This window comes from Chelon labrosus, assembly GCF_963514085.1.
Source record: "Chelon labrosus genome assembly, chromosome: 15".
Taxonomy (NCBI): domain Eukaryota; kingdom Metazoa; phylum Chordata; class Actinopteri; order Mugiliformes; family Mugilidae; genus Chelon; species Chelon labrosus.
This window is the reverse complement of record NC_140348.1, coordinates 28,020,875-28,035,672: the sequence shown is the minus strand read 5'-3', so window position 1 is coordinate 28,035,672 and position 14,798 is coordinate 28,020,875. Positions and strand designations below refer to the sequence as shown.

Sequence of the window (14,798 nt, the reverse complement as noted above, 5' to 3'; positions counted from 1 at the left end):
TTTTTTCTTCTGTATGTTCTGAAACTATAGAGACCTGATGAATCTTTGAACTGTTGAATGAGTTCAGCTAAGACCTGAGTCTCCGTCATGTTTTATCAGTTAACTGGAGGGAGGAGAGCAGCTGTTTGACCTGAGTTAATGTTAAACTCATGTGAAGTCTAATGAGCAGGACTCAGCGCTGGATGTTGAACCAGCCGGAGGAAAGAAACGTTTAATACAGAAAACACTAAAGACCAAGAACGAGACTAAACACAGATGTAGGAGAAAGAGGAAGAAACAGTTACCTGCGTTAATAAAGAAGTCATTAGATTAATGGCTCTTAACGGAGCTTTTCAGAAAGGAATACATCTCCACCTCCTGCTGGGGAGCAACATTTAGGAGGAGGAGGAGGAGGAGGAGGAGGAGGAGGAGGAGGGCCTGGGTTCATTGACTCACTCCTCTGAGCTAAGCTAAGCTAAGCTAAGCTAATTTAATTTAAGATAAGATAAGAAGAATTGAGATAGGTCAAGTCAAAGTGCTAAAATAAGTTTGAGTTAAATTGAGATAAAATGAGACAAGCTGAGATATGATAAAAAGTTCTGCCTGGTTGACGTGTCAACTCTCACAGTCTGCTTTACGTAGCGGTTGTCATGGCAACTGGTAGTCACCATTAGGCCTATGTCACATCCTGTTTCTTTAGCGTCAAATAACTAAAACAAAACATTCATCTACATCATATTAACTGCATAAAATGACAGAAACCATCCTTGAAAATTTATTTGACGTGTATTTTAGTGTTTTAGTTTGGCCCAAGTCCCGCCCACTATCATGGAGGGGGTGGAGCTTATGACCTATACTGCAGCCAGACACCAGGGGGAGCTCTACTTGATTTGGCTTCACTGTAGAGGAGCAGTTCTATCTTTCTACTGTCTATGGTTTAGTACAGAGTATAAACGACCTGACCAAGAACAAGAACAAATTTAACAGCTGTCACATATTTTTTTTCTCCAACATTAAAGGGTCTATAGGTCTCACCCAATAAAAAGTAGGAGGTATATAATGAAACGATGAACAAGTGAGCTTCCTGAGCTGCTGACGTCAACGAGTCAAGAGACAAAAGACCTTCAATGGACAGAAGTGTCTTCAGTTTCTAAATGTTTCCTCCAGAGACAGAGAGACTTTCTGTTCAGAGATGGTTGGATATTAAAGCTGTGCGGGTTCGTTGGGTTTAACTGAGCGCTGTATTAAAGTGTTAGTAGAAGCATGAAGGCCATCGCTCCGCCCACGTCTTCATCTAACACGCTCTATTATCCAGGTGAATAAATGACTTTAAGCTCCCACTGCAGCAGATGACACACACGCTGAAGTCTTCCTTTACGTCCAATAAAGACGTGATTAAAAACATCACAGCTACGTACATATATTACAAGCTAAACGTCACCTGTGTGTCTGGCTGACACACGTCCTGACTCTGCTCCTGTGTTCGTGTCGTACCTTTATAACCCTGCTCCGCCTCTCGCAGGTCGATCTTAGTGATGGGTTTGAAGTCGACGTCCCACAGTCGGATGCAGCCGTCTCTGCCTCCCGTAGCGAAACCCTCCTCACAGGAATACATGCTGAAGATACCGGCCTGCACACAAACACAGAACTTAGATCTGCTGACACAAACCCACGCATGCAGAACTCCAGAGTCTACAGATCTATGCTTTTCAGGACTGAAGGAATGAAAGAAGGAAGGAAGGACAGAAGGAGGGAACAAAGGACAGGAGGAAATGAAGGAAGGAATGAAGGAAGGAAGTGAAGCAAGGAAGGAAGGAAGGAAGAGGGAGGAAGTGAAGCAAGGAAGGAAGGAAGGAAGAGGGAGGAAGTGAAGGAAGGAAGGAAGGAAGGAAGGGGGAGGAAGTGAAGGAAGGAAGGAAGAAAGGAAGAGGGAGGAAGTGAAGGAAGGAAGGAAGGAAGGAAGGAAGTGAAGCAAGGAAGGAAGGAAGGAAGAGGGAGGAAGTGAAGCAAGGAAGGAAGGAAGGAAGAGGGAGGAAGTGAAGGAAGGAAGGAAGGAAGGAAGGGGGAGGAAGTGAAGGAAGGAAGGAAGAAAGGAAGAGGGAGGAAGTGAAGGAAGGAAGGAAGGAAGGAAGGAAGGAAGTGAAGCAAGGAAGGAAGGAAGGAAGAGGGAGGAAGTGAAGGAAGGAAGGAAGGAAGGAAGGGGGAGGAAGTGAAGGAAGGAAGTGAAGCAAGGAAGGAAGAAAGGAAGAGGGAGGAAGTGAAGGAAGGAAGGAAGGAAGGAAGGAAGGGGGAGGAAGTGAAGGAAGGAAGTGAAGCAAGGAAGGAAGAAAGGAAGAGGGAGGAAGTGAAGGAAGGAAGGAAGGAAGGAAGGGGGAGGAAGTGAAGGAAGGAAGGAAGGAAGTGAAAGAAGGAAGGAGGGAAGGAAGGAAGTGAAGGAAGGAAAGAGGGAGTGAACGAGGAAAGGAAGGAAGTGAAGGAAGGAAGGAAGAGGGAGGAAGTGAAAGAAGGAAGGAAGGAAGGAAGGAAGAGGGAGGAAGTGAAGGAAGGAAGGAAGGAAAGAGGGAAGGAAGTAAGGGGGAGGAAGGACATTATTTCTATATTTCTATATATTCCTCTACAGTCCCGTGTCTCACCCCGTGAGCAGACTGGACGGTTCGTATCAGGTTCAGGTTCTTCCAGACGTAAACGTCTCCGTTCAGCGCTCCAGAGTACGTGATGTCATCTTTAGCCGACGCGATGCACAGGATGGTCTGGAGGTCGCCTGTCTTCCCAAAGATCCCTCGCTTCGGAGTGAGAGCGTTCCCACACAGAGACCAGAACTGGAGAGGACAATCAGCAGAGACGTGGACGTTGGACGTCAAACTCTCAGGACATTGTTTTCATGTTGTCCAGTTCAGTTTACCTTGATGTGTTTGACTCCACAGCTCACCAGACGGTTCTGTTGGAACGGATCCCAGCAGATGTCAAAGATCTGGAGGACACATGGACCAGGTGTAAATGGACAAAGACAACTTTGATTTAAGACAAAGACTAAAGACAAACCTCACCCACCCTGTCAGAGTGTCCACTGGACGAGGCCAGGATCCTCCCCCTCCTCCACTCCCAGATACAAACTGTGTTCTTAGCATCAAGGCCGACCGAGGCTAGACGCTAGAGAGAGAGAGGGAGGGAGGGAGGGAGGGAGGGAGGGAGGAAGGAAGGAAGAAAGAAGGAAAACAGGAAGGAAGGAAGGGAGGGGCGAAGTGATGAAGGAACAAGAAGAAAGAAAGAAATGAAAGAAGGAAGAAGGGCGGAATGAATTAAGCCAAGAGAGAAGTAAAGAAGGAAGGAAGGGAGTAGGAAAGAAGGAAGTAAAGACACAAAGAAGAAGAAGGAAGTAAAGGACAGATTGAGAGCCAGTTATTAACTGTGGTCTCTGTTGATGTAATCAGCTGTGCAGCAGGAAGCAGCTGATTACAGAGTTCCTGGCTGATAAATATATTTGACTGAGACTGTGACTGGACTCAGTATAAATCAGGAGGAGCCAGAGGCTGCTCAGAGAGATTGATGATTATTTTATTGATTCCTTGTTGGGTCTGTTCCCGACCCAGAGCACAAACTGATGACTCAGCAGCAGAGATCATTCACCACGTCACTTCACAACTCAGCTCCGTTCACTTGACTCTGGTGTGAACAGCTGAGCAGCGCTGGGTCGACACCAGCAACAGATGTGACTGAAGGATGAAGCTGGTTCAGTGTTTTCATTCAGCTGTCGTCCCAAAGAACCAAAGAACCAAAGAACCAAAGAACCAGTGTGCTATGCTATGCTATGCTATGCTATGCTATGCTAACCATGTAGCAACCTACACATGAAGAACGACCACTTCCACCCAAATGAAACACGACTCCATCACCTAGAGACTACATGAAGCTGCTGCATTGTTTAAAGGGAGAACCTGACAGTTCAGAAGCTGCCTGAGAATCTGTCTGATTTAAGGTTAACTGACCAGTGATCAGAGATATTAATCTGTTCATCAGTCATTTCTCTGAAAACTGGACCTGGAGCTGCTCTCAGAGAGTTCTGCTGATTTATTTATTAACTAATGAAACCTTTAAATGTCTGTGGAGGTTCTCAGTCGTTGAGGTCATGGTATAAATTAAAGAACAAGTAGAACTCAGTATCTGTAAATGAATGGAACTGATTGATGACGGGTTGGATTTAAAGATGAAGCTCTGACTCAGTCACAGTTGAACTAAACGTTGGATCAGGATGAAGAAGAACTGAAAGATGATCTGAAGACAGACGATGATCCCTGGTCCATGACCCTGACTCCTCCTCTTACATCTCTGCTAACTTCTTCACGTTTAAATATCTAACCAGAGAGTTGGAGTGATGCTGTGAAGTGGGCGGGGCCAAGCTGAACTAATCTGGACCAATGGGAGCGACTGATCCAGCTGTTTGACATGTGACTCAAACACAGTCCCCCCCCCCAAACGTTTCCCTGGAGGAAACACCGTCCACCACTTTGGTTCCTACCACCACGTCCTCCATGATGGTGGTGTTTTATTTTCCCGTATACTCTACCAATGTATCTATGACGGTTACCTAGGCAACCAGAGCCCGGGACGTCCTCTAGAGACCATCTATCGGCTACGAAGTGAGATTTTATTTCCCTAAACTAAAGCAAGGTGTCTAAATCCAACCAACACGTCCTGTAATAGCCTCCTACAGGTCGTATGCAGAAGACGAGTGACCTTCTCTTCCCCTTCCTCTTCCTCTTCCTCTTCCTCTTCCTCCTCCTCCTCCCTCTCTTTTGTCCTCTAACCGTTTTATTCTTCTTTGACCTTTAGTTTGATGCACATTTGTCCTTTAGTAACAAAAACCATCTGCTGGACTCAGAGAGCGGTCTACTTCCTGGATCAGATTATTATATTATTAATCCTCACCAGTCAGATTAACGTCCTGACGGCCACACTGGCCCCTGATAAACATGTTTATGTTTTAAAACAGCATCGATGATGGGCCCGTATGTTTAAGAGATTTTATCAACTAAAAATGAATTTAGAGCATAGACTGTATATAAATATGGACGCCACGTCTCCTCTTCCTCTCATTGGTCAAACTGACTCTATGTTCCCGGGGATACGGGCGGCGCCATCTTGTTTGGATCCAGAGTCTGATCAGTACGGTCTGAGGGCGGAGCCACGTGGAGCCGTGATATTGATGCCCCGCCCACACTTCCTCCAGACTCACTCATGTTTTAGTTTAATTAATACTACGCTCTGCTCTACCTCCACCTGTTACAAGGACATGATGGATTATACTCTGGACTGATTTATAAATTTTTGTTCTTGCAACTCTCATGGTGGTTGGCATGGCAACTGGTAGTCACCATTATGTCACATCCTGTTTCTGTTGCGTCAAATAAAACTAAATAAAACTAAAACTAAAACTGACACTTGAACATGCATCAACATTGTATTAACTGCCTAAAATGACAGAAACAATATATTTGACGTGTATTTTAGTGTTTTAGTTCGGCCTAAGCCCCGCCCACTAACATTGAGGGGGTGGAGCTTATGACCTATACTGCAGCCAGACACCAGGGGGAGCTCTACTTGATTTTGCTTCACTCTAGAGGAGCTGTTCTATCTTTATACAGTCTGTGGTTTAGAGTTTGATTAATTTGATGGAATCTGATGAACTTCATGTTTTGTCACCTGTCCGTCGGCGCTGAATGTGAGGCAGGCGATGCCATGAGTGTGTCCGTCACGCAGCAGAGCGACGGTCTGGACGGTGAAGGAGTCCCACACACAGACGAAGGGGTCCTTCCCCACCTGGCCCGTCGCCACCAGGGAGCGCTCTGGATGCAACGCCAGGCTGAGGGGGGGGGCAAAATATATTTATATTTAACATCATTTCATAATCACATCAGTGAGACACTTGAAGCAGAACTTTATTATCAGTAAGTTTTTTATGTTCTGTTATGCCCTGATTAGCAACCCTATGCTATGCTAAGCTAAGTTATATTAAGCTACGCTAAATGAAGTTAAGTTAATATAAGTTAAATTAAGTTAAGAGATATGAAATCTAACGTTTAAATAAGCTTCAGTATGTAACTGGACGCAGTGACAGGAGCTGGAAGAACGACTTAAAGTTTGTTTTTATGACTTCTTTCCATCATGTCTTTTATCTGGTTTAGTCGTCACCATGGATCCAGATAAATCCTCTTTATGTGTGAAATCTGACAAACGTCTGAAACAACAGCAATGACTCTGATGAAATGAGACGAGTTCATCTCCTCACATCAACTCTTAGATCAAATAAATAAAAATAAATCAACCTGTCTTCTCCTGAGGAGGGCCACGGCTAAAAATACATGTCCTACACACACACACACACCCCCCCCCCACACACACACACACCTGGTGTAGTGATGCTTGAAGTGTGTGTTGCTGTTGACTTTGTATGAAACAAGAGCAGAAGGCAGAAATAGAAACAGGTGTGTTGGCCTCATTGATCACACACACACACACAAACACACACACACACACACTCCTCCTCCTCCTCCTCCTCCTCCTCCTCCTCCAACCTGCCAGCCAATCAGCCGGCTAGCTGGGCGCTGGGTTGCCATGGCGACCGCATCGCCAAGGGCACAGGAGCCGAGGACCGAACGCGACAAATGTAGAGTCAAGGTCAAACATCACAAAACACAAACACACGCACACACACACGCACACACACACACACACACACACACACACACACACGCACACACACACACACACACACACACACACACCTCTGTCTGCTGGAGGACGACACCTGACCATGCTCTTATTTTGTTTAGTTCACCGACGACGCTCTTATTCTGAAAATATATTCAGATGGTAGATTGTTTAATCAGAAACTTAACGAAATGATCAAAAGTGTAAAACCTGAGAACACAAGACGTTCTGAAAGAGAACGTGTGAAGATTAGACATTAATCATGAACCCTGAAGTTACAGCGGAGCATCATGGGAGAGTTTGTAGTTCTGTGTGATGAGTGGCTACGGTTCATCCTGAGGAGATCATGAACGGTTCTCCTTCCTGGTCAGTGAATGGACCACTGGGATTTGTTTGGAGTGTTTAGTTGTATGAGGCTGAGTTTAGTTTAGGTCCAGTCCTGAATGAGTAGAGTCTTAGAAGACGACCAAGATGTCTCCACGTCTCCACGTCTCCAACGTCCACATGGATCCCATCTTGGTTCGTCTCCATGTTTCTGTCCCTCACCTGATGTTCAGCCCACGTGGAGCAGACATGCTCAGAGACAATAGATTTATTCCAGCCAGGCATCGATCTGGTCTCTAATGATGTTGGTTCAGAGTAAACTCAGTGGAGGTGATTCTATTCATAGCAGCTGTTGAAATCAGGCCAGCGTCTATTTAAAGCTCAGAGGAAACTCCTCCTCTCTGAACCTCCGGGTTTATTCAACAAAGCCTGGTTTCCCCCGCTCCACCTTGTAGAGGTGATCATAGTTTATATCATCTGTTATCTGTTCTGGCGCCATGGAGACGAGACGTATCTTAAACAAACAGAAAAAAGACTGATTCATCTTTCAGTCAAAGACAAAAAACATGATGAACTCATAGAGGTAGAAGACGAGGAGGAGGAGGAGGAGGAGGAGGAGGAGGAGGTCAATAAAACACCAGACTTTGACCATGTATGCTGATGAGAGTTATAGTTTGGAGGCGTGGAGTGGGCGGGACCAAGGTGAACTGATCTCGACCAATGGATGAAGCTGATGTAGTTGATTGACACGTGACTGAAACACAGAGCGTCAAGATGAATCAAACACTAGATCATTCACAAATCATTCAAATAGATAAATATTTAAAGAATAAAAAACAAAGATGAAGCAAAGTAAACTGGAGTAGAGGAGGATGAGAAGAAGAAAGAGGAAAAAGGAGGGGGAGAGGAGAAGAAGAAGTTTCAGAGAGAGTCTGGTGGAGGCTTCCAGGGGAGTTCTGCTCCGATGAGTCCATTAATCAGGACAAGAAACAAATTCATTCAACAAGAAATCATCATGTTTTCTGGCAGCGCTGCAGAAATCCTCCACGGAGGGAAAACTCCTGAGGAAATATCACTTCTTACTGTCTCCTTTAAAAGAAAAGAAAAGAAAAGAAACTGAATCATCTGCCTCCAGGAGAAACGGATAAAAAGTCAAATAACTGCCTGGGACCGCTTTCTAAACCGAGGATCTTTAAAGATGATGAGCGACTTTAAGAAGCTTGTGTCTGAGCAGATCGTGGGAACAGTCACGGCCGAGGGGCAGATTGGCGGTGGGATGCTGGACAGATCATTTCTGAGTCATCGGCTTAATGAAGACCAGCGAGCTGTGAATCCTCAGAGACACCAGGCCTCAGACGCTAATCTGTCGTGGAAGACAAGAAACAGAGCTTCCAGCCGACCGTGGCGTTAAGTTTAGATCTGTGGAAGGATGCTTCAAGGCCCAGAGACAAAAAACTACAAGAAAGGAAGAATCTACGCTTGAACGCACCACAAAGCTAGGCAGAGCTACTGTTAGCAGGAAGGCTAGGAGGCTAGGAAAGTTTACTATTAGCAAGGAGGCTAGGAAGCTAGAAAGAGCTACCATTAGCTGGGAGGCTAGGAGGCCAGGAAGAGTTACTGTTAGCTAAGATGCTTGGAAGCGAGGAGGGGCTACTGTTAGCTGGGAAGCTAGGAAGAGCTACTAATAGATTGGAGGCTAGGAAGAGCTAAAATATCATTAGCTGGGAGGTTATAAAGGTAGAAGTACAACTATTAGCTGCAAGGCTAGGAGGCTAGGAAGAGCTACTATTAGCTGGGAGGCTAGGAAGCTAGGAAGGGTTACTATTAGCTGGGAGCCTAGGCGGCTAGAAAGAGCTACTGATAGCTGGGAGGCTAGGAAGCTAGAAAGAGCTACCATTAGCTGGGAGGCTAGGAGGCTAGGAAAAGCTACCGTTAGCTGGGAGGCTAGGAAGAGCCACTGTTAGCTGGGAAGCTGAGAAAGCTATGAAGAGCTACTATTAAATTGGAGGCTAGGAAGAGCTAAATTACCATTAGCTGGGAGGTTATAAAGCTACAAGCGCAACCATTAGCTGCGAGGCTAGGAGGCTAGGAAGAGTTACTGAGTGTGATACAGAGCTATCCTCCCCTGAATCAGCCGATCAGTCGGTCTACTCTTTATTCGTTCTAGATCATCATGTTGTTGTGAAGATATTTGTGGATTTGGTTCTGGTTCTCTGAGATCATCAGCCAATCAGAACGACTGCAGACTTTCAACCTGCTGACAAACGTCTCTAAAAAAGTCACAAATGTTCAGGAAGAAACTAAAATGTCCGACTCAATGAGACGTGTCTTAAACTACACGACAGCACAGTTGTTACAAACTTGACTTCACACGACAGCCTCCAGGCCGCCAGCAGCTTTCTGCCGACACTGAACGCATCGCTGACCAATGAGCCTCCTCCCGGGCTGTTAGCTGCTAACGGCGCTAACAACAACAACAGTGTTAGCACCCATCTTCATCAGCTCCAGCCAGTTAAGCCTGAGGCGTCCCAGTCCCAATCTCAGCTCTGAGACACTGAACTGGCTGGTCTAGTGATGATGATGATGATGATGATGATGATGATGCTAACAGCCATGCTAACAGTTAATGGAACCATGAAATCCTTCAACCAGCGTCTAGAAGATGATTTATATCAGAGGAAGAGGAGCAACACTCAGGACTTTACTTTCACTCTATTTTTACCCAGAATCCATCACTGGCCAGTTCATTAGGTACACCAGTAGAGTTGTTCTAATCTAAATGATGTTGAGTTGAGTGAACAAAGGAAAAAAAAAACAACAACTCATGAAGCTGATTTCTAATCCCTAAAGAGTTTATGATCACCTGTTTCCATGGAAACTAAAATAAAGTGAGTTTACATCAGAACATCAATCAATGTCGACGTTTACTGATGAAGAGGAGCATCACATCTACTGGAAATAGAACTGAAGAAGAAGAAGAAGAGGAGGAGAACAGATAAAGGAGTGTTGTTATCTCCTGGATTGACAGAGTAGAAGAAGAAGATGTATCTACGTGTCATCAGACGTCTTCTTCTTCTACTGATCTAAAAACGTCTTTTCTCCTGCTTTCTATTTTAAACTCGATTCATTTTGTTTCCTGTGACAAAGGCGAGTCCTCAGAGTGGATCTGGAATCCATGGAGACATCTTGGTCTTCTTCTTCTAATTCAGGACTGGACACTGACGTGGAGGAAAATGACTTCTCCTCCTCATTCACCTCTTCTTCCTCCTCCATCTTCGTCCTTCTCCTAGTTTTTCTTACTTCACTTCCTCCTTCTTCTTCTTGTCCTTCTTCCTCATCATACCCCTCCTCTCTCTACTTTTTCCCCATGTCTTCCTCCTCATTTTCTTCTTCTTCTTCTCCACCTTCCCTTGTTTGAGAGGATGAACCAAGCTGGAACCCATGTGGACAACAACGATGGAGACGTGGAGACATCTTGGTCGTTTTCTAAGACTCTACACATTCAGGACTGGAGGAGGACATAGAGGAGGACATGGAGGAGGAGGACACACTACGTCTTCTTCTTCTTCTTCTTCTCTAATCTTTTATCACATACTGAATAAAAACACCAGCAGCTGAGATGTTTCTGTTCTTTCTTCATTGAGGTAAATTCTCAGAGAGAAATTTTCAGGTTTGGAGAATTCAACTTAACAAACACTAAAGGATCTGAACTCCAGACAGATGAAACCCTGAAGAGAGAGAAATGTGAGCGGTGCAGCAGCAGCTCTGATAATAAACGCTGCCATTCAGCCCCACGCTGCAGAGGAGCATAAAGGAGGCTCATCACCCTGCGGGAGGCCTCCATGAAAAGAGCCAATGAAAGGAAAAGATGCTCTCTCTCTCTCTCTCTCTCTCTCTCTCTCTCTCTCTCTCTCTCTCTCTCTCTCTCTCTCTCTCTCTCTCCTTTCAGAGAAACTCAACATGGATTTAATGCGTCAACACGGAGCCTGCAATCAGACGACTATGATTCAGACAAGACGCTGCAGAAACTTAAAGTATCACTGACTTGTTTATTGAAAATGTGATAATGTTCAATAAACTAATGAAGCATCTACGGTGCTGTTTAAAAATGACTCACAATCAAACACATTAGTCTAAAGTGAGCCAATATTCCATATCATGTCCTCCTTGTCTCCAGTATCTGCTGTGACCTCCTTGTCACTAAATGTTTCTGGTAACTGCTGATCAGTGGTCTACAGCAGCTTGGAGGAATTTTAGCCCATTCCTCAGAACAGAACCACTTCAGTTCTGAGATGTTGGTGGGTTTCCTCACATCAACTGCTTGCTTCAGGTCCTTCCACAACATTTCTATTGGATTAAGGTCAGGACTTTGACTTGGCCGTTCCTAAACATTCATCTTGTTCTTCTTTAACCGTTCTTTTGTAGAACCACTTGTGTTCTTGGTTCTCGTTGTCTTGCTGCATGACCCAGTTTCTCTTCACATTCAGCTCATGGACAGATGTCCTGACATTTTCTTTTAGAGTTCACTGGTAGAATTCACAATTCATTGGTCCATCAATGAAAACAGGTCTCATTTTAGTCTCATATCTCTGGTTCATGTGTTCATTGGGTTCTTTGTCGACTTTCAGGATGTTTTGAGTCATTTTTATGAAAAAATGTAGAAAACTCTGAAGGGCATAGAAACTTTTAAGCGACTCAGTTTTTCTGGTGAAATAATATTAATTCCAAACATCTCATCGTTGACAAAATGATTCTGATTAATTAAAAAACATCGATACTGAGAATAAGAGACAGAAGTCGCCGTCTGCCGTTTGTTTCTTTCATGTCATCTATGCTCCAGCTCTGAGAATTATTATTAACTAATAAACTACAAATATATGAAATTACAAGCTTATCAGATGTTACTTCACCATCATAAAACGTGTCAGTAAATAGTTTAAAGTGAGTCTAATGTGTTCTGAGGATGTTGTGAAGTTCTTGGGTCCTGATCTGAGCCCTGGACTCGTCTCCATCGTGTTGGCAGATCTCCACTAACGGCTCCATGGTGCCAGCAGTGATGAAGAGGCCGGAGCATCAGACTGGACCAGTGGCAGCGACATGTCCTGCAGCTACAGTTCACCCAAATACCACCTGAACCACAACATCCGCACGGGGAGCAGAAGGTTGGACGAGTCTGACCTGCTCTGTTTCATCTGGACGCAGTGTGGACGGTCCTCATGGGTTTAAGGTAGAATTAAATAAATAAATAAATAAATCAGCTTCTTTTGCATGTTAGAAAATAATTTACATATTGTGTCTTTTTTGTGGTAATTTTAGGATATTTTTAAAATCTGTGTTTTCATGTATTGTAGTTATTTAAATAGAAATTGGGGGAAATTTTACTAATGTTTCATAAAATATATTTATAAAATTTATTTTAATTTATTTTAATTTATTTATTATATATTTTTATTATTTTTTAACAAAGGAATTTGGTATTTTTCAGACATTATGAACATATTTTAAATATATATATTTCATATTAAATTACTCATATTTTTAGTAATTATTATATTTATATATATCATTATAAACTGTAGTATTTTAAGCTGATCCCAGATCTGAGCTGAATATGTGACTTAGCAGTGACTAATTATTTTAATTTCCATTATTTATTTATTTTTTATTTTTTGGAATCAACTCAGGAACAGACGTGAGAAATAAACTGAGATGAGACGTGGAGGTGGTTCTGATGGAGTGTCATGAATCCTGCAGTCAGCTGTGAGGGATCATTTGGCTCAAAGTCCAGTTCAACAGTCCTGTCAGAGAATGTGACACACACACACACACACACACACACACACACACACACACACACACACACACACACACACACACACTGCTGCTGCTGATGACTCACAGGCTGAATAACTCCAGGTGTGTGTGTTCTTGTTTTTATTCAGTTGTGCTGAATTATTTTTTAAATCGTTTCATTCAAAAGCATTTTTATAAAAGTCAGATTTATTTATCTAATAATGAAGAGAAGAACCAGAAGACGCCTAGAGGCCTCATTCAGACCTGATCTGATCTGGTCTCTAGTGTCCAGGTTAATCAGGTCCAGGGGTGAACACTGATCTGGTCTCTAGAGTCCAGGTTAAACAGGTCCAGGTGTGAACACTGATCTGGTCTCTAGTGTCCAGGTTAAACAGGTCCAGGTGTGAACACTGATCTGGTCTCTAGAGTCCAGGTTAAACAGGTCCAGGTGTGAACACTGATCTGGTCTCTAGAGTCCAGGTTAAACAGGTCCAGGCGTGAACACTGATCTGGTCTCTAGAGTCCAGGTTAAACAGGTCCAGGCGTGAACACTGATCTGGTCTCTAGAGTCCAGGTTAAACAGGTCCAGGCGTGAACACTGATCTGGTCTCTAGAGTCCAGATTAAACAGGTCCAGGCGTGAACACTGATCTGGTCTCTAGAGTCCAGATTAAACAGGTCCAGGCGTGAACACTGATCTGGTCTCTAGAGTCCAGGTTAAACAGGTCCAGGCGTGAACACTGATCTGGTCTCTAGAGTCCAGGTTAAACAGGTCCAGGCGTGAACACTGATCTGGTCTCTAGAGTCCAGGTTAAACAGGTCCAGGCGTGAACACTGATCTGGTCTCTAGAGTCCAGGTTAAACAGGTCCAGGCGTGAACACTGATCTGGTCTCTAGAGTCCAGGTTAAACAGGTCCAGGCGTGAACACTGATCTGGTCTCTAGAGTCCAGGTTAAACAGGTCCAGGCGTGAACACTGATCTGGTCTCTAGAGTCCAGATTAAACAGGTCCAGGTGTGAACACTGATCTGGTCTCTAGAGTCCAGATTAAACAGGTCCAGGTGTGAACACTGATCTGGTCTCTAGAGTCCAGGTTAAACAGGTCCAGGTGTGAACACTGATCTGATATAATCTATTGTGTTTCTACTGTAGTATAAATATTGTTGGGTATTTACTCCAGACTGAAATGTCTCTGATTGGTCTCTCTGTGTTAGCCTAGCTTACACGTCATCATGTCCAGGTCATTAAAGGTCAGATTATCTGTTTCTGTGTCAGATGTCAGGAACACACACTTAGAGATTCAGTGTCAGTCACACCTCCCCAGGATATCATTATCTGTGAGGTCCATGCAGAACTTCACTGACAATCTTCAGCTTTTAAAGTTTCCTTTGGTATCAAATAAACTCAGTGATATTTATCCAACATCTCATGATTAAAAACTAAAGTCAGCTCATAAGGATTAATTCGGGGTACCCCCCCCCCCCCCCCCTCCCCCCTTACCTGATGATGTCGTCGTTGTGTCCCAGGTAGAACCTCTGGCTGTGCTCCCTGGTGTTGTAAACCACTCCGACCCCGGCCACGAAGTACACCACCTCCTTCCCGGCCGTGTAGTACAGGTTATTCCGGCACTGGTGGCCCCGGTACCCGTACACCCAGTCCAGTCTGAGCCGGCAGCCCGGGGCGCTCCGGTCCGACATGTTCACTCATCTGACGGGACGCCGTGTCCGCCTCCTCCTCCTCCTCCCCCCTCCGGTCCACTTCACCCTGCTGCACCCCCCTGCTCCTCCTCCTGGTCCCCCCCAGACTCTGATCAGTTTATATCAGACTGGGAGTGACTGGCCTCCTTAAACCTGATCAACCGGGTCCAGACTCTTCTCAGTTAGTTCTCATTGTTTTAATAACTTCTGATTTTAGTTTTTAAATCATCTCCTCCTCCAGATCAGACCTCCTTTATTAGATTCTCTTCTTCTTCTTCTTCTTCTTCTGTGGTCTCAGC

The 14,798-nt window shown here is 44.5% G+C and overlaps 1 protein-coding gene across 2 annotated transcripts in view; it reads right to left on the bottom strand.

The window, feature by feature from the left end:
* The window catches only part of LOC311500668 (echinoderm microtubule-associated protein-like 6), a gene marked incomplete at its 5' end in the record, with an annotated part of 34,257 nt that extends 19,758 nt beyond the window's left edge, over positions 1-14,499 (bottom strand). For both annotated transcript variants that reach the window (XM_084562200.1, XM_084562201.1), the window contains 6 exons: positions 1,474-1,609; positions 2,613-2,798; positions 2,882-2,950; positions 3,031-3,129; positions 5,680-5,839; positions 14,303-14,499. In XM_084562200.1, the coding sequence (XP_084418326.1) occupies positions 1,474-1,609; positions 2,613-2,798; positions 2,882-2,950; positions 3,031-3,129; positions 5,680-5,839; positions 14,303-14,499 (847 nt within the window). The remainder of the gene's footprint in view (positions 1-1,473; positions 1,610-2,612; positions 2,799-2,881; positions 2,951-3,030; positions 3,130-5,679; positions 5,840-14,302) is intronic.
* Between the last annotated feature and the right edge of the window lie 299 nt (positions 14,500-14,798).